Source organism: Abramis brama (assembly GCF_963993115.1).
Source record: "Abramis brama genome assembly, chromosome: 16".
Taxonomy (NCBI): Eukaryota; Metazoa; Chordata; class Actinopteri; order Cypriniformes; family Leuciscidae; genus Abramis; species Abramis brama.
Window position 1 is genome coordinate 30,081,488 of NC_139978.1, and position 20,184 is coordinate 30,101,671.

A 20,184-nucleotide genomic window follows, 5' to 3' on the forward strand; every position below is an offset into this window, starting at 1 on the left:
ACTGATTCTATTAGGTCGATAAGATAAACATGTTTATGAATAATAAATTATAAAATAAGTAGGCCTAAAATAAGTAAATAAACTAACTTAAGAATTAAAGTACTGGGAACGAGGAATGAGGTCTATATCAAGCAGTTTATCTTGTTCACAGCAATTTAGAGAAAGGTTGTGTTACGTCTGATTTGTTGTCATATGTCATGAGGAAAGTGTTTAATGATGCTTGCACATACAGTATGTTCTCAGAGTTTCTTTTGTAGTGGTTGACACACGCATTTTTAATAGGATTAATAAGACTTAATTCGGTCATCAGAATGATTTTTTATTTTTAACAAATTTAAAAATATTTATATATTAATTAATTTTTAAAAAGGTTTTAATGAATCATGCGAGTCACTGCAGATGATTAAAAATCCACATCGCTATTACCAATCATTTGAAATCTGAAAGTAGCAGGTTCTGGCGCATAATTGGTCTACATGAGAAGCTTCTCTTTCTCAATGACCTTGTGTCTGCTGATGGAAAAGTTCTGGTTGCATAACACTGTACTCTAATCTGTGTTGAGAGGAAGTTCCGACGTTTGCTTCCTTAATTCTTTGTCCACTCTCTACCTAAAGAAATCCCAGGATTGCAAAATATGCTTTTGCTTTCACTAACTTACTCAGTAATACCCATTTGAGAATTAAAGCGATTCAGTCCGCAGAGTGAGACGGAGGAGAGATGGCAGACTGTCCGGATGAAACCACCACATTAATAAGAAACAACCCAACCAAAATTAGGTGACTCTTTTTGTTTTGTTTTGTTTCATTTCCCTTTATTGTATATTGTTTAAAACAATGTCATGTATTGTATTCATTTGATTGTTTGTACATTTCAGACATGGAAGGCTCTACCTTGCTGTGTTTTCAGCTGTTTTGGGCAATTTCAATTTTGGATTTGCCTTAGTGTTCCCATCCCCTGTCATCCCCCAGCTTCAAAAGGGTGACGACCCTCGGCTCCAAATGGACGTCCATCAGATATCATGGTTTGGTGTAAGATAATTTATGTATATAGAAGATGTTTTCAGGTACATACAGAGAATACAGAATCCTAGCTAGTTTCTCTTCTTTCGTTTAGTCAATTTTCACCCTTGGAGCAGCCGTAGGGGGTCTTAGTGTCATGGTGCTCAATGACCGAGTTGGGAGAAAGATGAGCATCATGTTGTCTGGAGTACCATCTGTTGCAGGTCTGCTTATGATGGGGGCCGCACAAAATTTCTGGATGTTATTATGGGGCAGATTTCTGACTGGCATCGCTGGTGGTATCACCTCTGGCTCCATTCCTGTAAGTTATCTGTTTTAGTCCATCTTGTTTATCGATTGATGAACACACCTCTAGTAAATCTACAGTGCCACGGTAAAATTTTATTGTATTTTTGTGTTTTTAGTAAGTTTGAAGTCTGATTTGAATCTGATGAGATAAAAACACTGGGTGGCAAGAAATAATACCCAGACATAAAATATTTAACATGTCTGCTGGCTTCACTCAAAAACACAGTGCAACCATTGATTCACAAATAAATGGCTTTTTAATGTAGAGAAAAAGCTTGTAGAGACTGCTTACTGATTGGATGTTTGTGTGACCATATGTTGTTAAAGGGGTCATGACATGACAAATAAAATTTGCTTTGACCTTTTGACACATAAGTTTGTGTAACATCCTGCAAGTTTCTTAGCTTAAAATGACCTCCTCATTATATACAAAGCATTTATTTAAAAGAGATCCAAAAATGGCTCGTTTGGATATTGTGGGATTTGTGATGTCAAATACATTTGCATATGACTGCCTCCAGAGCAAGACATCAATGAATAGTTATACGTCATTGCACCATAGGCCACACCCACTGGCGTCCAGTCGTTTGCCGACACTGGACGTGAACGTCACGTCACAAGCAAACAGAACCCATTATAATCACTGATTCTGTCTACACTGGATACAGTACACAGATGCCCATTCAGTTTCTGATATTGTCCAGGCACTTGAGTGTGCTGACAACAGGACAAATGGAAGAGTGAAAGAACGTTCGCTTTGACACACCCCTGTTTAAAAAGTTTGTTTGCGTCTCTGTACAGACTTCAAAAGGACCTCAGAGTCATAAACAAGTGGATGGTTTATTTTTAATGGTTTCCCAGATTGCGTCGGAGGATTATGGGCCCTATCATACACCTGGCACCAATGCAGCAAGTGTTTTTTGCTAGTTTCAGCCCGACGCAGTTATCATTTTCACATCTTGCACCACGTTGTTTAAATAGCAAATGCATTTGCGCCCATTTGTTCGCCCAATGGCATGCTGGTCTGAAAACGAGGTGTGTTCTGGCGCATTGTTGGCTCAAAAACCTGGTCTAAAGTCAATGGCGCATTATGTTTTTTGTTATTTAAAGAGCGCGTTAGTAATGTGCGCCTATAGGCGGGTCCACAACGCGCGTACACTTTGTCCCGTAGATGGTCTGCTCACGCGCTTTAACCTCGCGCACAAGCAGGACAACCCTTTTAGACCATCCGGGTGCGCCCACCATTTTTCCCGTCGTTAAACTAGCAAAGCGTTCAGAGCGTTTGACTGCAGATTGTTTTGTAAATGAGGCACACCATAATGGAGAGTTTGCAAAAGGCACTTTTGTTGAAAGATTAAGCAGCCAATTGTACTGGATCTGATAGAAGCTGCATCACAAATCGTAAGTAAATAATTTCATAATGCTTTGTCTGTAAATGACAGTTTTATATGGATAATGTTTCAAAACACTTGCGTGAAATAGTTCCCTGTCCTGTTTCCTAGATGCAATGACTTTAGCCAATCATAACAGTGGCCGTTAACTGACAATCCTTAAAGGAGCCGCTCCTTAAAAACGGATCATTTCAAACAGAGGGGCAGAATGAGGGCTGGAAATAATCTATTTTCCGCATATATATTTGTTCTTTTTTGTGTAAAAATCTTTATTAACATTAACATTATAAGTGAACCTCAAGGAACATAAAAAAATCATTTAAAAAAAATCCATGTCATGACCCTTTTAAATATAAGACATTAGAGTTTAACTGTAACAAATGGAATTTTAATTAATGAAATGTCTAATGGGTCTCATTGACATCAGCTGATGTTTTTTTTTTCAAACAGGTGTATGTGTCAGAGATTTCACACCAATCTGTGAGGGGTGCGCTGGGTTCATGTCCTCAGATCACAGCTGTCTTTGGAAGTCTAGCACTCTACGCTCTTGGTAAGAGAGCTCATATTTCTCAGGTTGTTTTGGCTGTATGATGAAACACACTTTCTCCAACACTTTCAAGAATGTCCTAGCACTGTCCTGTACATCCTTTATGAATGATGCTGTTTTATGCTCTCTCTCCAGGCTTGATTTTGCCGTGGAGATGGCTGGCTGTGGCTGGGGAGGTCCCTGTGATTATCATGATGATTTTGCTTTGCTTCATGCCAACCTCCCCACGCTACCTCACGATGAAAGGGAACAAAGCAAAAGCAGTTAAATCGCTAGAATGGCTCAGGGGCCCCAATTCTGATTACTTGACTGAGTTCAGTAAGATCGAGCGCAGTATCAACTCTAAGGTAAAGCACACATTGCAGTGGATTACATCATGTTATCAGGGCGGTTTTGCCATAAAAGAAAAGGCCATGCAAATAGAGTTAATTAGGGAGAATGGGGTCATTCATATTGTTCCATTTGTTCCATTCCAAACTTCAATAATCAGACAGTTTAAAGGATTAATTCACTTCAGAATTAAAATTTCCTGATAATTTACTCACCCCCACGTCATCCAAGATATTCATGTCTTTCTTTCTTCAGTCAAAAAGAAATTAAGGTTTTTGAGGAAAACATTCCAGGATTTTTCTCCATATAGTGGACTTCAATGGGGTACAACGATTTGAAGGTCGGAATTTTTTTTTTTATATAGCCTACTTTTTAACCAAAAATGCTCATCTGGCAGTGCACTAGCTCTGCGATGCGCCACGCATTACGTAATCACATTGAAAGGTCACGCGTGTTCCGGTTTCCGGTCCAAAAAGGTAGGGTAGGGCGAAAAACTCCATCTCATTTTCTCCTCCAACTTCAATTTTTTTTTTAATTGGAAATGGCGTTTGAATTAGTCTTTGCACGTTCGCTTTGTAAACACTAGGTCGGTACTTCCGCTTATGTCACGCGTGACCTTTCAACGTGATTATGTAATGCATTGCGCATCGCAGAGCTAGTGCAAGACGAGCATTTGTGGTTAAAAAGTATATATTACATTTTTGTTGTTTCACTAGATAAGACCCTTATTCCTTGGCTGGGATCGTGTAGAGCCTTTGAAGCTGCATTGAAACTGTACCCCATTGAAGTCCACTACATGCAAAAATCCTGGAATGTTTTCCCCAAAAACCTTAGTTTCTTTTTGACTGAAGACAGAAAGACATGAACATCTTGGATGACGTGGGGGTGAGTAAATTATCAGGGAATTTTTATTCTGAAGTGAACTAATCCTTTAAGGTATAAAAGCTGCTTAAATGTTTGATGCATTTGAATTTAAGCCAAAACATGTTATCTCTAAAAGTGCAAATTGTATGATTGAATTGAAAGATTTAATGTTGTTCAAAAGGGGGTCTGACAATTATTGTTTGATTTAAAACTTATTCTTGTAAAAAAAAAAAAAAAAAAAAAAAAAATATATATATATATATATATATATATATATATATGTATATATGTATGTATGCATTATAGAAAAATACCATTTTAAATGACTTCCATCTTTTCACCAACAGGACGCACAATGGAGTGATCTTAAAACCCCTTTATACTATAAACCAATCCTAATCTCAGTCTTCATGAGATTTCTGCAGCAGATGACTGGTATAACCCCAATTCTGGTATATCTGGAGCCCATCTTCCACATGACAGCTATATCACTGGTATGTCACATACAGTATATTTACCTATTTATTACCATGAAAAAAAACACACCATGAAACCAAAAAAAAAACATAAAAGCACATTTACGCACACAAAAAAGTTTAAAACAAAATTGTCATTCAGGAACCGAAATATGATGCAGCATTAGTGGGAGCTGTAAGATTGATCTCTGTCGCTATTGCAGCAAGTTTGATGGACAAAGCAGGTCGAAAAGCTTTGCTCTTCACTTCAGGTTTGTGTAGAATAAAATAAAGTATTATACTTGGTAAATTTAATTCATTAGAAACAGACCAATGAATAAAATATCTTATTTTCTTCCTTTAGGATTTTTGATGTATATAGCCATGCTTTCAATGACCATGTACACCCACAAAACACCATGCAGCCATGGCAATCTTACCTTAACAGAGGGTTTGAAGAGCGCCTACGGAGGCTCAACGGGCCCTGCCTTCGATCCAATGACTCTAATTCCTCTCATTAGCACTATGGTCATCATATTTGGTGAGTTTGCTTAGTTTCAGGTTGTTTGTTCATGTACAGTTTGCTTTTACTTACTGTAGAATCTTTTTGTTTGAACTTGTTGATTATTATGACACTTTAGTTGTTATAGCTTAACATTATTATTTTGAAATGGCTTAAAAGGGACTTACAGGGAAGCCATCGTTTTGGCAATGGGACTGGGTTACATCATTTTCAGAATTAGAAGTTCTTACTTTTAAAGCCAATTCACAGTGAACCGACAGATGCCAACCAACAGACACTTCATCGGGTTTTGTCGGATCAGTGCTACCCGTGTCGATTTGGTCACCGCTTGTTTTTGCCGCTTGAACGTTCATTTGTCGGGTCATGAAATGTCTGAGAAGTGAGTGACGCAGTGTAATTTGGTGGTTTGTCTGCATTGTTTGGCATATGTTGCTGCAGTGTGAATTGGCCCGTAGAATTAGTTCTAGTTCTATTTCCTCATGTAGAATACCATGCAGCATAACATTACTGATTACTTTGCCATGCAGGTTATGCTATGGGTTGGGGACCAATCACATGGCTGCTAATGTCAGAGATCTTACCCTTGGGTGCGCGTGGTGTAGCATCTGGTTTGTGTGTTGGTGTTAGCTGGATCACGGCCTTTGTTCTGACGCAACTCTTCATGCATGTGGTGGTGAGATAAATATATTTTTACACAGGAAATGAAGATATATTTTTAATCTTCATTCTTTTATCTGATATTATCTGAACTTAAAGGGGCATTCCACCCATAGGAACATTGTTTTTTATTGAAAGTGGGTCATATATGTAGTCGAAATGTAAAATAAATTTTGAATTTGGTGCCTTCGTGACCGAGGAAAGACAAAAAATAACTTCAGGACGCATTTGTATGAAAGACAACAACTCCCACAATGCACCACATTGCACAGCTCCTCAAGCCACTCCCACTAATCCAGAACAGCGCATATCTGCATATAAGAGAAATCACTCTTCCGTCTACTACAAGGCTAGCTACCACCGAGCTTGAAATTCATTTCACACAAAATGTCTAGTTAGTTGGCGAACTCATTAGTGCATTACTCCTCGTTTTTATTTCTTTCGAAAAGGTGAATTATTGCATGGTACCGGGATGTTCAGTCAAAATATATGCGGTGCGAAACTAGGATAGATCACAACACAAACGTCCGTGTCCTCGTCTGATTCAGAGATTTCGTCCAGGCGAAATTGTCATCGTTGAAATTCTTTGCCGCAGACGGACTCTATCTCTGTGTTCGTAGTTGCATAGTGAGATCACCGGCGCCACCAGTCCGCCCTAACTCGAGCCAGTCTGGGCTCCTCGTCCGCGGCAGGCAGGTCTTCTGCCTCGGCTGCTCTTCGCTATAATGCGGCTTGTAAAGATAGCCACAAACACCTGATTCAAGCATCAGACTTCCGAAATCCTCTTCTTCTATATCATATTGAGTACTCTCCTCCGCTATTGTCATAACTTTACATCTGTCTCCACAGCGCCTGTTAGCTTAGCTTCAAACAAGATGGAGGATATTGCTTTCAGTTTCAGAGAGTAAAGTCCCACTCACTGATCTGTAATAGGTCTGTAGCGTGAGCGGGGCCCGCCCCTGGGAAAGATTGGAGAGATGAGGAACTAGTGCTTGTAGTCTCAACAGAAATCCCCCCCTCTTACACTTCCTCCGACAATGACGCAAAATGACGATTTTTGCATCATTGTGGGAGGAAGTGTAAGAGGTAAATAACGGATTTCTCCCGTCTCAGGGGAAAATGAGAGAGTGTTGCACGACCATTCAGTAGTATGACTGGGTTTCTAACAATGCAAAGCTTAGTGCAAATGGGTGGAGTGTCCCTTTAACAACATCCTTGTTCAAGGTCATTAAAAGTTAATACAAGCTGGTTTTGATAATTTACTTATATTATACATGGTTCTATGTTTCTTATCTGATTTTTAACAGTATAACTGTAAAAGGCAAACTTTTCACATCTTTTCATATAGGAAGCCTATGGACTTTTTGCACCTTTCCTGTTCTTCTGTGTCGTCTGTGTAGTGAATATAATTTTCACTGCTAAATGTGTGCCAGAAACTAAAGGCCGAAGTCTAGAGGAAATTGAGAACTATTTCAGGACTGGCCGAACCTTCACCATTATTGATCCTTAAAATGCCCAAATGCCACACACACACACACACACACACACACACACACACACACACACACACACACACACACACACACACACACACACACACACACACACACAGAAATCACAATATATGATTTTTTTAACTATTTATTTGTATGATACAGCTGCAAATAAGTATTTGAACACCTGTCTATCAGCTAGAATTCTGACCCTCAAAGACCTGTTAGTCTGCCTTTAAAATGTCCACCTCCACTCCACTTATGTTAGCTGCATAAAGACACCTGTCCACCCCATACAATCAGTAAGAATCCAACTACTAACATGGCCAAGACCAAAGAGCTGTCCAAAGACACTAGAGACAAAATTGTACACCTCCACAAGGCTGGAAAGGGCTACGGGGAAATTGCCAAGCAGCTTGGTGAAAAAAGGTCCACTGTTGGAACAATCATTAGAAAATGGAAGAAGCTAAACATGACTGTCAATCTCCCTCGGACTGGGGCTCCATGCAAGATCTCACCTCGTGGGGTCTCAATGATCCTAAGAAAGGTGAGAAATCAGCCCAGAACTACACGGGAGGAGCTGGTCAATGACCTGAAAAGAGCTGGGACCACCGTTTCCAAGGTTACTATTGGTAATACACTAAGACGTCATGGTTTGAAATCATGCATGGCACGGAAGGTTCCCCTGCTTAAACCAGCACATGTCAAGGCCCGTCTTAAGTTTGCCAATGACCATTTGGATGATCCAGAGGAGTCATGGGAGAAAGTCATGTGGTCAGATGAGACCAAAATAGAACTTTTTGGTCATAATTCCACTAAACGTGTTTGGAGGAAGAAGAATGATGAGTACCATCCTAAGAACACCATCCCTACTGTGAAACATGGGGGTGGTAGCATCATGCTTTGGGGGTGTTTTTCTGCACATGGGACAGGGCGACTACACTGTATTAAGGAGAGGATGACCGGGGCCATGTATTGTGAGATTTTGGGGAACAACCTCCTTCCCTCAGTTAGAGCATTGAAGATGGGTCGAGGCTGGGTCTTCCAACATGACAATGACCCGAAGCACACAGCCAGGATAACCAAGGAGTGGCTCTGTAAGAAGCATTTTAAGGTTCTGGCGTGGCCTAGCCAGTCTCCAGACCTAAACCCAATAGAGAATCTTTGGAGGGAGCTCAAACTCCGTGTTTCTCAGCGACAGCCCAGAAACCTGACTGATCTAGAGAAGATCTGTGTGGAGGAGTGGGACAAAATCCCTCCTGCAGTGTGTGCAAACCTGGTGAAAAACTACAGGAAACGTTTGACCTCTGTAATTGCAAACAAAGGCTACTGTACCAAATATTAACATTGATTTTCTCAGGTGTTCAAATACTTATTTGCAGCTGTATCATACAAATAAATAGTTAAAAAAATCATACATTGTGATTTCTGGATTTTTTTTATTTAGATTATGTCTCTCACAGTGGACATGCACCTACGATGACAATTTCAGACCCCTCCAGGATTTCTAAGTGGGAGAACTTGCAAAATAGCAGGGTGTTCAAATACTTATTTTCCTCACTGTATCTGTCTGAATGATCCATGATGTAAATACATTAATTTATCTTAAAAAGTGTGTATATGTATGTATATTACTATAAAGATTAAATCTCTACCATCCTCTCAGTGTCTATATAAGATCATGTGAATGGACACTGCACTTCCCTTTCACTGTTCCGCATTTGTTTCCATCAGTGTGACCAAACTTAACCTATATTGCACAAAATGTGTTTGTCCAGGAACAAAGGTACAGTGATATAGAGAAGTTCAGAAAGAAAGCATGAGTTCAAGATGGGTGTGAACCACAGCTAGACTTGAGCAAGACTTAAATTCTCTCTCTCTCTCTCTCTCTCTCTGTATGTGTGTGTGTATATATATACACAGAAAACAGAAGTTCTCAATCTCTGAAACTGACCTCCTACATCAATGAATGGCAGATTTAGCCACAACCAATATAATAATATCATATTGTTACATTTTAAAGTCAAATTTTATTAAAAAAATAATAATAAGAAGAATGTTAACTGTTAATTATTGGGAAATTAAAAAAAAGTGAATTAAGATTATTTGATCTGCAGTATCCCAGCATGCTAGCGTAATTCTCACTGGATCTTATCCAAGAGGTAGGTTGCTTAAATGTTCAAAAAAAACTTTTTAAAGGAAAAATCATGTGATGAATGTTTGGCTTTAAGCTGCTTTATGGGTTTCCAATGATTGAAGGGTTGCCAAAAAATGTGATACATAAGGGTGTTTAACCTTACATTACACAATCAGGAAGGGCCAAACATGTGATAGCCTATATCGATCATTGTATCATTTATTTATTTATTTGTGAATGTGTGGATTTTATATATTTAGACTATTTCTCCATAGTAGTCTGAGGAAACATTGTAATTAGTTGTGAAACGTATATCTTTTATGGTTTAACAGTCTAATACAAGGCTATATTTTAGAATCTAAATGAAATTCACTCTTCCTTATCTGTTGATGTCCTGGCTTGAATGCACCCCGCGGGCACGTTTTTATTCCCGTTGATTTTTACGTAACACCATAGAAAGTGTCTGCAGCCAGAAGAACATGAAGTCGCCATCAGCACCGTGTTACTTAAGAGAACCGAGGAACCCCTCCAGTGAGTTTCATAATTAGGTTTTGTAAGGGCATGCTGACGTAAGGGCATGTGAGGGCTTTGGAAGCAAGTGGGCTACAAATGCAGTTCCTCGTCGCACTGAAAACATTGTTCACCCCCCAACTCGGACTGTGAACCAAACATGAAAACGACCAGGGTGAAAGTAACTGGAAGTCAAGTTATTTCAGCCGAACTTGTGGTAGGACTGCTACTCAGCATTGCGTATCGGATGTGTTCCAGTTTGGCGTTTTCCTCAGAGGTGGGTCTTTACTTGCTGTGTGAGAGAAATCATGTAGCCTAATTATATACAGTAATGTGTTTGTAAATGTTAATAAACGAAAGCAAACTAATCGTTTTGTATGAAAATGCCTGCAAAATGGCAAACGTTCTGTTTTCTTTAAAATGCCATAGTAGCCTAGCTAATATCCAATAAAATACCATAGGCTACTGCAGTTTTGAAACTGGAACAAGTCATAAGGGCAAGTTCACTCAAAACAATTTGAATGAAACTTTACGCACCATACGCGTCATTACTTCACACGCGTTGTAAAAACGCAACGCTCCTTGTCTAAACACAAGAACAGTTTCTGTTTACGCCGCTTGGAAGTTCCAGATTTTTTTTTTTTGTTCTATTGTATTACAATTAAGAAACTTATTGTGCATCTTTGCTGAAATCATTGTTACTATGGTAATATTTTTGTAAAGCGTTACGCTCGTGTGTTGCAGGAAAGCGTCAGTGACGGAAGTGCGCAGTTTGAAGTAACGCGCTCACTCGTGTGTGTGTGGGTTGCCAGTAATGTTAAGTTCATTTTCTTTAAAAGCAACAATCATCCACTTTCTCTTTCTGCTCATTCCATATCAAGGCTTGTGGTAAGTGCAATGCACAAGCTCAATATACATTAAGAAATATTGTTTGTCAGGTAGCCTAATCTAAAAATATACTTCATGTGGTAAGATGACTATTATTAGATTACACCAACATATATTTTTAAGGGTTAATTGTAACAACTGCAGAAAATGGATGCAAGAGGTTTTTGTTGTCTTAATGAGATAGGCCTATTTGTACTTGATATAGCCTAACACTTAAAATTACCTTTGTTGGTGTAACTTAATGCAGTCAGGTTAAATCTGTCATATTGCATAATATTTTTTTACAGTGTATTTCTGTAGTATATATTGCCAGGTGTGTTATGTTTATAACAAAGTCAGACAAATAATTTATTCTTCATACATTAGCCTTCAAAAGTTTGGGGTCAGTAGCCTAAGTTTTTATTTTATTAGGCCTAATACTTAGTTTCAATACTTTTATTCATCAACGATGCATTATATTGATCAAAAGTAATTGTCAGCATATAATCAGCATATAAGAATGATTTTTGAAGAATCATGTGGCACTGAAGACTGAATGATGCTGAAAATTCATATTTTCAAAATATATTAAAATAGAAAACATTTTCTTACATTGTAATAATATTTCAAATATTACTATTTTTACTGTTTTTCTGATTAAGCAAATGCAACCCAAATTTTTTAACTGTGGTCTATAATGGTGCATCAATTTAGTATTTATTGTTACATTTAAAGGAGAAGTTCACTTTCAAAAAAACTTTTGCTGATAATTTACTCACCCCCATGTCATCCAAGATGTCCATGTCTTTCTTTCTTCAGTCGCAAAGAAATTAAGGTTTTTGATGAAAACATTCCTGGATTTTCCCCCATGTAATGGATTCTATTGGGACCCAAACGGTAGAAGGTCCAAATGACAGTTTAAGTGCAGCTTCAAAGGGCTTTAAACGATACCAGACGATGAATAAGGGTCTTATCTAGCGAAACGATCGGTCATTTCCAAAATAAATAAAAAAGTTTAAGTTTTATAAGCACAAATGTTCGCCTTGCTCTGTTCTGTGATGCGCGTTCGTGACGTCACGTAATACGCAATTACGTTGAAAAGGTCACGCTTGAAAAATTTCTGTCCTGAAGAAAATGTTCTTTTTGGCTTTTTAATATTAAAACACCCAGGATACGCACACGAAATGGGCATTTTAAACGATAAACTGACACAAATACATTTGAAAATGTGTATATGGTCCTCCTTCCGCACATTTGTAAACACGTCAAGCGTGACCTTTTCAACGTAATTGCGTATTACGTGACGTCTTCAACGCGCATCACAGAACAGAGCAAGGCGAGCGTTTGTGCTTATAAAACTTAAACTTTTTTATTTATTTTGGAAATGACCGATCGTTTCGCTAGATAAGACCCTTATTCATCGTCTGGTATCGTTTAAAGCCCTTTGAAGCTGCACTTAAACTGTCATTTGGACCTTCTACCGTTTGGGTCCCAATAGAATCCATTACATGGGGGGAAATCCTGGAATGTTTTCATCAAAAACCTTAATTTCTTTGCGACTGAAGAAAGAAAGACATGGACATCTTGGATGACATGGGTGTGAGTAAATTATCAGCAAAAGTTTTTTTGAAAGTGAACTTCTCCTTTAACTACATTTTCAAAAAATGAATTAAATAAAAAATTTAAATGTCTTTTTATACAGGCTTTCCTTTCATTGTTGGGAGTCTGCAGAGAGGGACGCATTCAAGGAAGAGATCGTAGACATGTATGTTAAATGAAAACCTGAAAAATGAAAAAATGAGCATTTAATTCTAATAAGTCACTTTGGTATGGTATGCGTATCTAAAGACGAATGTAAAATGCAGTGCTCTTGACTTTTTTCTGTTCTCTCATACTCTCCAGCTTCCCATGGTGGATGTGGCGGTGTTCTTGTTCTTTCTTCTAAGCAGTTTGATTCTTTTGATCTTGGATCACAATCAGTTGCAAGGCTCTTTGAAACGATCTGAATGGCTCAGTAAGCCCCAGAGGTTTTTCCTTCAAATGGATTTTTTTGCCAACTTCATTTTTGGCCTCATGTGGTTGGTTTTTCCAGGATGGCTACTTGGGTCACAGGTAAAAACCTTGGACTATGTTTGATGGAAGTTTGATGTTTGATTGAAGTCAAGTCGGGTCACCTTTATTCATATAGTGCTTTATATAATGCAGATTGTTTCAAAGCAGCTTTACAGTGATGAACAGGAACATAATGATTTTGTGATGCAAACAGAGTTCAGTTAGAAAATAGTGACATTATTTAGTTGAGGTTAGTTCAGGATTGATTCAGATGCGTTCAATAACTGTGTAAAGTTCATCAAATATGAAATGAGTTCAGTAAATCTGTAAAGCAGTTCTGGAGAAAATAGTAATGTCATCAAGTATAGCACAAAGTTTATATTGTTATGCTAAAGTTCATCTAGGTGCTATTAGATATTAATCATTTGTTTATCAATCCATTGTAGATTAGTGGATCTGAGGATAATCTTCATCTCACACGTGCATTTGGAGCCATGATGGTTGGAGACAGCTTTGTTTCTTTTACCACTCAGAAACAAATGGCAACCAATGAAGTATCAGTCTTCAGCTGCCGAGCTGTGGTAAGTTATATTGTCAAAACATATTGCAGACTTGTTAACATTAGGATTTAAATTTGCTCCCAGATGATATCACACGATTAAGCAAATTGTAACAACTACAAAAAGTGAAATATTTGTACTTCATGTAAAACTTAAAATGACCTGTGTTGGTGTAATTTAATGCAGTCAGGTTAATACTGTCATATATATATATATATATATATATTTTAACATTAAGTACATTTTTACAGTGTAGTAGGCTATATATTGCTAGGTGTGTTTTGTTGAAATCAGACAAATAATTTATTCTTCAAAAATACACTATAACATTCAAAAGTTTGAAAGAAATTAATACTTTTATTAATCAAGGATGCATTAAATTGATCAAAAGTGATGGTAAGGACAGTTATAATGTTACAAAAACAAATCTATTTCAAATAAATGCCCTTCTTTTGAACTTTCCATTCATCAGAGAATACTAAAAATGTATTATGTTTTCCACAAAAATACTGAGCAGCACAACTGTTTTCATCATTGATAATAATAACAGATATTTTTGAGCACCAAATCAGCATATTAGAATGATTTCTAAACATATTGCGGACTTGTTAAGGTTAGGATTTAAATTGGAATAGTCTTTTAGAAAATGAAAAATGTAGGGTGGGATTTGATTTTGTCGGTAACACTTTTCATTAGTTAACATGAACTAATAATGAACTGCACTTCTACAGCTATTTAATAATCTTTGTTAATGTTAATTTCATCATTTACTATAACAAATACAACTTTTGGTTTTAATAATGTATAAGTCCCCCTGTAGTCATTCATTTCTATCCCTTAAAACTGATACTGTTCGTTGCTTGGACTCGCTCTCCCAGTTTAAAACTAGATTTAAGACGCATCTTTTCGGCCAGGCATTCATATAATATTGTTAATCTTACAGTTCAAACTACAATCCAGCCTCTAGTTCATAAATGCCAGAGGAGAACTGGCCCCGACTGAGCCTGGGTTCTCCCAAGGTTTTTTTTTTTTTTCTCCATTAGGTCACCTGATGGAGTTTTAGTACACCATTAGGTCACTTGATGGAGTTTTTTCGGTTCCTTGCCACTGTTGCCTTTGGCTTGCTCAGTTGGGGATATTTTGGGGATATTTAATTTTATTCTATCAATCAATAAATTCCACTAGAAACAAACCTTGTTGTATTATTTTATTTTAATTTAATACTGTGAAGCTGCTTTGTTACAATCTGTATTGTGAAAAGCGCTATACAAATATACTTGATTTGATTTGATTTAAAAAACTCAGCTTTGATCACCAAAATTATATATTTAAATGTTTTTTTTTTCGTGAAAAAAAAAAATTCTTCATGCCTTAAAATACTTTGAATGTAACTCTACACCCCCTTGCTTCATTAAGTATACGCAGTTCTATGAATATGCAAATTAGCCCCGCCTCCACTAACTCACACCAGCTTAGAGATCCACTAGTTGATGATCACACGTTGACTGATTGGTTACAAGGTAGTTTGTGACATCAGAAACACCAGTGATTAGAGACCGTGTTTTTGAGACTGTCTTTGGTTCACTGCAGTTTTATACTCAGCAATGGTGTTGACTTATGAATTTGCTCATGGTTTGTCTTAAATCATATTAAAAACACCACATAGACATATAAACAACATTAAAAACTTGATTTTCACCACAGGGGGTCTTTAACATTAGTTAATGCACTGTGAACTAACATGAACAAACAATTAAGAACTTTTTTATAAACTATTTTTATAAACTAATATTAAAAAAGATTTACAAATACAGTAATAAATGTATTGCTCATGGTTAGTTAATACATTAACCAATGTTAACAAATGAAACCTTATTGTAAAGTGTTACCATTTTGTCCTTTGGAAATTGATTGGATCTTTGGAAGTTGCAAACTAAATGGATGCAGATCTGAATGCCAGTTTGCAGTGGAAGATATTTAGTCCGCCAAGACATGCGTTATGAAGAGAACAGAGTCAGACATCGTTTCGAGGGGGAGGGGAGGTTAACGTTTGTGATTAAAGATTTCGAGTGCAAATGAATAAAAAATATTACCCTGTGGTGTAAATTAAGCTTTTAATGTTTTTTATATGTCTATGGTGTTTTTAATATGCTTTAAGACAAACCATGTGCAAATTCATCAGTTAACACCATTGCTCAGTATTTCTCCTTAAAACTGAAGTGAAAAAAGACCTTGTAACCAATGTCAACGTGTGGGCGGGAATTTTTTTATTTTTTCATGGTGACTTTAAGCACGTATGAATCTGTATCCATTTAGGGGACTTTGGCAGTTGTCGTCTTCTTGATCCACACCCAGCTCACCACATCGGCATGGAAAATCCCACATCTCTGTTTCTGCCTAGTAGGGGTCAGTCTCTGGGCTGTTAACTCCATTCTTGGCTACCTGAGCTCCAAAGACACGAGGACAGAGTCAGTGAATGATATATATTGGCGTGCTGTACATAAAAACGACAGAAGACTTTATGTGCGATAGATTTTGTCATATGCAAATATCTGCAGACATCATTCGGTGCATTTTGATGATGTTTTATGATGTTTCTGACAAACTGTTTTTACTGTAAATATAGTGTTATTGTGTTTATAAATAATACATAGATGTATTTCTTTGTAAATAATTGTTCTTTTTAATTTATACTTATGAATATTGTTAATGAAATTGAAAATATCACTTTCATCATATGTACATATGCAAATAAAGACAAACTTGTCATATTGTGAGTGTAGGTGATGAGTAGAGCACTTCATAAAAAGTAAAAACATTTTGTCAGCTGTCTGTGACCTGCCTTTCACACTCTCAGGCGTCGAGTCATTCTCCTGCAATATTCACTGAACCATTTGTTTTGTAACTTAGGATCCAACACCCGAGGTTTCCACAAGCACAAAACTGCAAATACTGTATGAACTGTGCTAAAATACTTTCTTTCTTTCATCTCTGGCTACATCTCCTGTCTTGTGTTGATTTTCACTGGCAGCTAATGCATATGTTGGTCTCTTTGGCAAGAACTGTGCGAGCAGCAACACTGGCCTTAATTGAACTTTGTTCTTCCAGCAAAGGCCATTATGTAGTCTAACTTAACTAGAGCCTGCAAATCCCAAATAAACAGCTTTACAGTGCAGCAGAGACCTATTAACACCTCCATCAACCTGTGGCCAGAACTTTTTTTGCACAAGAAATCTGATTTAACAGCTCACTTACTGCATAGTGTGTGTTTTAAATATGGCCACTTGATGGCGCTCCATACACAGAGATTACAGTCTCTGGCGCTCCTACATCAAATAATAGACAGTGCTGGCCTGTTGTTATTAAAATGCCATTTCTAAATTACATTTAGATAATCAGAACTGAAACTACTTTTGGATGTGGCACAATTATCCTAATAAGCTCTTTATCTTGGAAAATTCAGCAGTAAGATGACAGGCTTGCAAGATGGCTGTTTCATTCAGTACCTATTTTTTCGGGTTAAAATGAAAATTCTGTCATCATTTTGATCCCTTTTTTTTCTTCTTTTTTTTTCTTCTGAGGAACACAATAGGAACAAATTCTAAAGAATTGTACTTGCTCTTTTCCAAGCAATTACAATGAATGACAACTGAAGGTTTCCAGCTTCAAAGTGCACAAAAGCACCTTAAAAGAATCATAAAAGTAGTTCATATGACTTGTGCACTATATTCCAAGTTTTATGAAGCCTTATAATAGCTTTGTGTGAAAACAGATCAAAATTGGTCAAAAACGATATGCACACATATACAAACTGACAGTTTTTGAAATATTCAAATTTACTGCATAACATGGTAAAACAAAGTAAGACTCAAAGCAATGGGCCAATGAAATTATTTCAAATTCACACACTAATGATTCCCATATTTATATATATTAATATATATATTAAATATATCTCTACATAATTAATACAATATATTTTATTAATGATGAACTGGTGTTTTTTTTGTTTTGTTTTTTTACAAAAACAAGCCCCTTAAAGATTAATTGCATTAACTGAGCCCATGCATGACGTCTTCACCAAAGCAAAGCGGTTTCCTACAAATCTATCTTTGTGCCACATGCAGCCTGATTTGTATTCAACCATTTATAGGTTGAGTAGGCAATTGTGGAGAGGCTAGCAATAGCAAGCTAGCTTTGAAAGCATGAGATCCCACCTTCCCTTCCGAGCGCTTCAAAACACATGAACACCACTGAAATAACATGCAAAAGGAGACATTGCCCCCTCAGATCTTATTTGTGCCCCCTCAGTTTAAGTTTTAAAAAGTTTTAAAGGGACACTATGTTCAGACTGCAGGCAAATCTGAATAATTGCGAGTGATCAAATAAGATTATAGCTGCGTCCCAAAGTGCTACACTATGCACTTATACACTATGGACTCAACCATGTAGTGTATGAACTTTATACGTTTATTTTGTCTTTTAACATCGGAGTCTGATAGCCCCTCCCCCTCCGCTACATAAGCTGCAATAGTTGAGTGCATAAAGTGTCCAACGTTCCACACTTTGTTTTTTCGGTTAAATAAGTGTACTTAAAGGGTACTTAAAGTGCACTTTTTCATTTTAGAATTTTCAGTGTGGACACACTACTTGCACTATTTATACTACAAAATGACATAGAATAGTGCACAAGTATGCGATTTGGGATGCACCTTTTGTATTTTTTACAGACTATGGTCCAGACCAACCTATCTGCATGGGTTGCTTTGGTAATGATGTAGGCATACCCATGTATGTGACAAGGCTTTTAGAACGGATGCAGCAAAAATGGAGGTGCATAATCACGCTCACCAAAGAAGTGCCCAGTCGAGTTGCGGCTGCAGAATTGGTATTGTGATGTTCCGTGATGTCCAAACCACATCAAAATGTGGTTTGAAATAGATTTGATATCAAGCCTTTTAAAAACCCATTTGGATAAAATCTGGATATTTAAAAAATCTGATTTTTGCCGGCAGTCTGAAAATAGCCTATGTAACTTTTGGCCCTTTAGCAGTTAAAAAACAAAACTGCATGCATTTTGTGGAAGAACATTGTTTTGGTTGTGCTTCTGTAGCGGACTTAGGCCAGTAAGAGCTGTGCGCGTAAACCTCACTCCCCTGATCTCAAGAGGCGCACTAGAGATTGACGCTTGAGATTTTTTTTTCTTGAGATTGAGAGGCTGCGGTCTTTAGCATCTTTGTTAGCGCGCCCACCTCCCATGCTGGAGACCCCGGTTTGAATCCTGCTAGGAGTGGGTTGAGTAGGACCGATTACATTTGGTGCCGTGACCCAGATGGGAGTGAGTGTAATGGACGTAGGCCAACGGTCTTTAGCGTCCTTGTTAGCGCACCTGCCTCCCAAGCCGGAGACTTCGGTTCAGAGTTACTGTGTGGATTCATGTGGTAAGCCTATTGTAATAAGTGTTTATATTTTAGGCCTGTTGGGATGTTTTTTACTGGCAATTGTCATATCCATATAGAGAAAAATTGCTCCGGCCACTTTGATGCATGTATGGTGTATTGGGTTAGTTCGTTGTCACAATAAGCAATAAAGGTTGACATGGAGCAAGATAAATCTCAAACCTCTGGGGAATCACCCATTTAAAAAAACGCAGAACAGGGGAGAGTCTGCTGGCAAAAAGAGAATGCGACAGAGCTCGTAATAAAACAAGAATCAACATTGAATGGCTTTTCGGAGATGTGAGAACTAAGGGTTTTTGAAGTGACGCGGAGATGTTATTTGTATTACTCAACATATGAGTAAGTTATTTTATTGAACAGATAAATTGCCTTAACAGAGTTCATTGTAAAGCATTATCTATTGTGAAGGGTCATTTTATTATAGTTCCAGCATTATAGCGCTGTGCTGGAATTTATTTTCAAGGAAGTACCATGTCTATTAATGGGTATAGCTAGAGTTACGTCTTCAGCTAGTTAGCTCGCTTTTCATCTAAACTGGTTAGGCCTATATCTCTTCAGCCTAGTAGTGAATGTTTTATGAGCAGCAGTGTAACCATGAATCAGGTTAAGACGAAAACGTTTTAGAAGACATATTGATGATGTATTGACTCGTTTAAATTGTGTTAATTAAAAAACAACAAAAAAAAAAACATTACATTGTACCTTTAAGTGCACTGTGCCTGAAGCATCTCCATCTGGAATGACACATGGTTTCTTTGATATTCGTCCACAATTCAAAATACTGTTTTGGTGATAGGAACAGGGACTCAACCACAAGCTGTCTGTTTGGGCAGTGTGGCCGTAGACCCAATCAGCACAGCCATAGCTAAACGTCACCATGAGAACAACAAAATGACTTTGGCTGGAGAGTCAAATCTCTATCAGATTAAAGGCTTCACTGTAACTGCTGAGCTCAGAAAGGGATTCATAAAGTCCAGCCAAAGGTGACATCAAGAAGTAGTTGAGAATTGTAACATTAGGCCTTCTTCAGTA

At 37.5% G+C, this 20,184-nt stretch overlaps 1 protein-coding gene across 2 annotated transcripts; it reads left to right on the forward strand.

Moving 5' to 3' along the window:
* Positions 1-641: 641 nt before the first annotated feature.
* slc2a6 (solute carrier family 2 member 6) lies at positions 642-16,464 on the forward strand. 2 transcript variants are annotated; one of them, XM_084087711.1, is made up of 15 exons: positions 642-776; positions 875-1,028; positions 1,114-1,320; positions 3,149-3,248; positions 3,381-3,592; positions 4,787-4,933; positions 5,058-5,166; positions 5,259-5,435; positions 5,945-6,090; positions 7,423-10,491; positions 10,959-11,102; positions 12,784-12,846; positions 12,984-13,193; positions 13,580-13,714; positions 16,010-16,464. In XM_084087711.1, exons 1-10 carry the CDS (start codon positions 718-720, stop codon positions 7,582-7,584), a joined length of 1,473 nt encoding a protein of 490 aa, XP_083943837.1. In that variant the 5' UTR covers positions 642-717; the 3' UTR covers positions 7,585-10,491; positions 10,959-11,102; positions 12,784-12,846; positions 12,984-13,193; positions 13,580-13,714; positions 16,010-16,464. The 2 variants fall into 2 exon arrangements, with proteins under 2 accessions (XP_083943837.1, XP_083943838.1); XM_084087712.1 differs by lacking the exon at positions 10,959-11,102.
* Positions 16,465-20,184: the final 3,720 nt, after the last annotated feature.

Excerpts from the sequence above, each read along its gene's own strand:
- slc2a6 (XM_084087711.1), top strand. The coding sequence starts at position 718 with ATGGCAGACTGTCCGGATGAAACCACCACATTAATAAGAAACAACCCA. Across the intron at positions 1,321-3,148 it reads TCACCTCTGGCTCCATTCCT|GTGTATGTGTCAGAGATTTC; the intron begins GTAAGTTATCTG and ends TTTTTCAAACAG. Across the intron at positions 3,249-3,380 it reads TCTAGCACTCTACGCTCTTG|GCTTGATTTTGCCGTGGAGA; the intron begins GTAAGAGAGCTC and ends CTCTCTCTCCAG.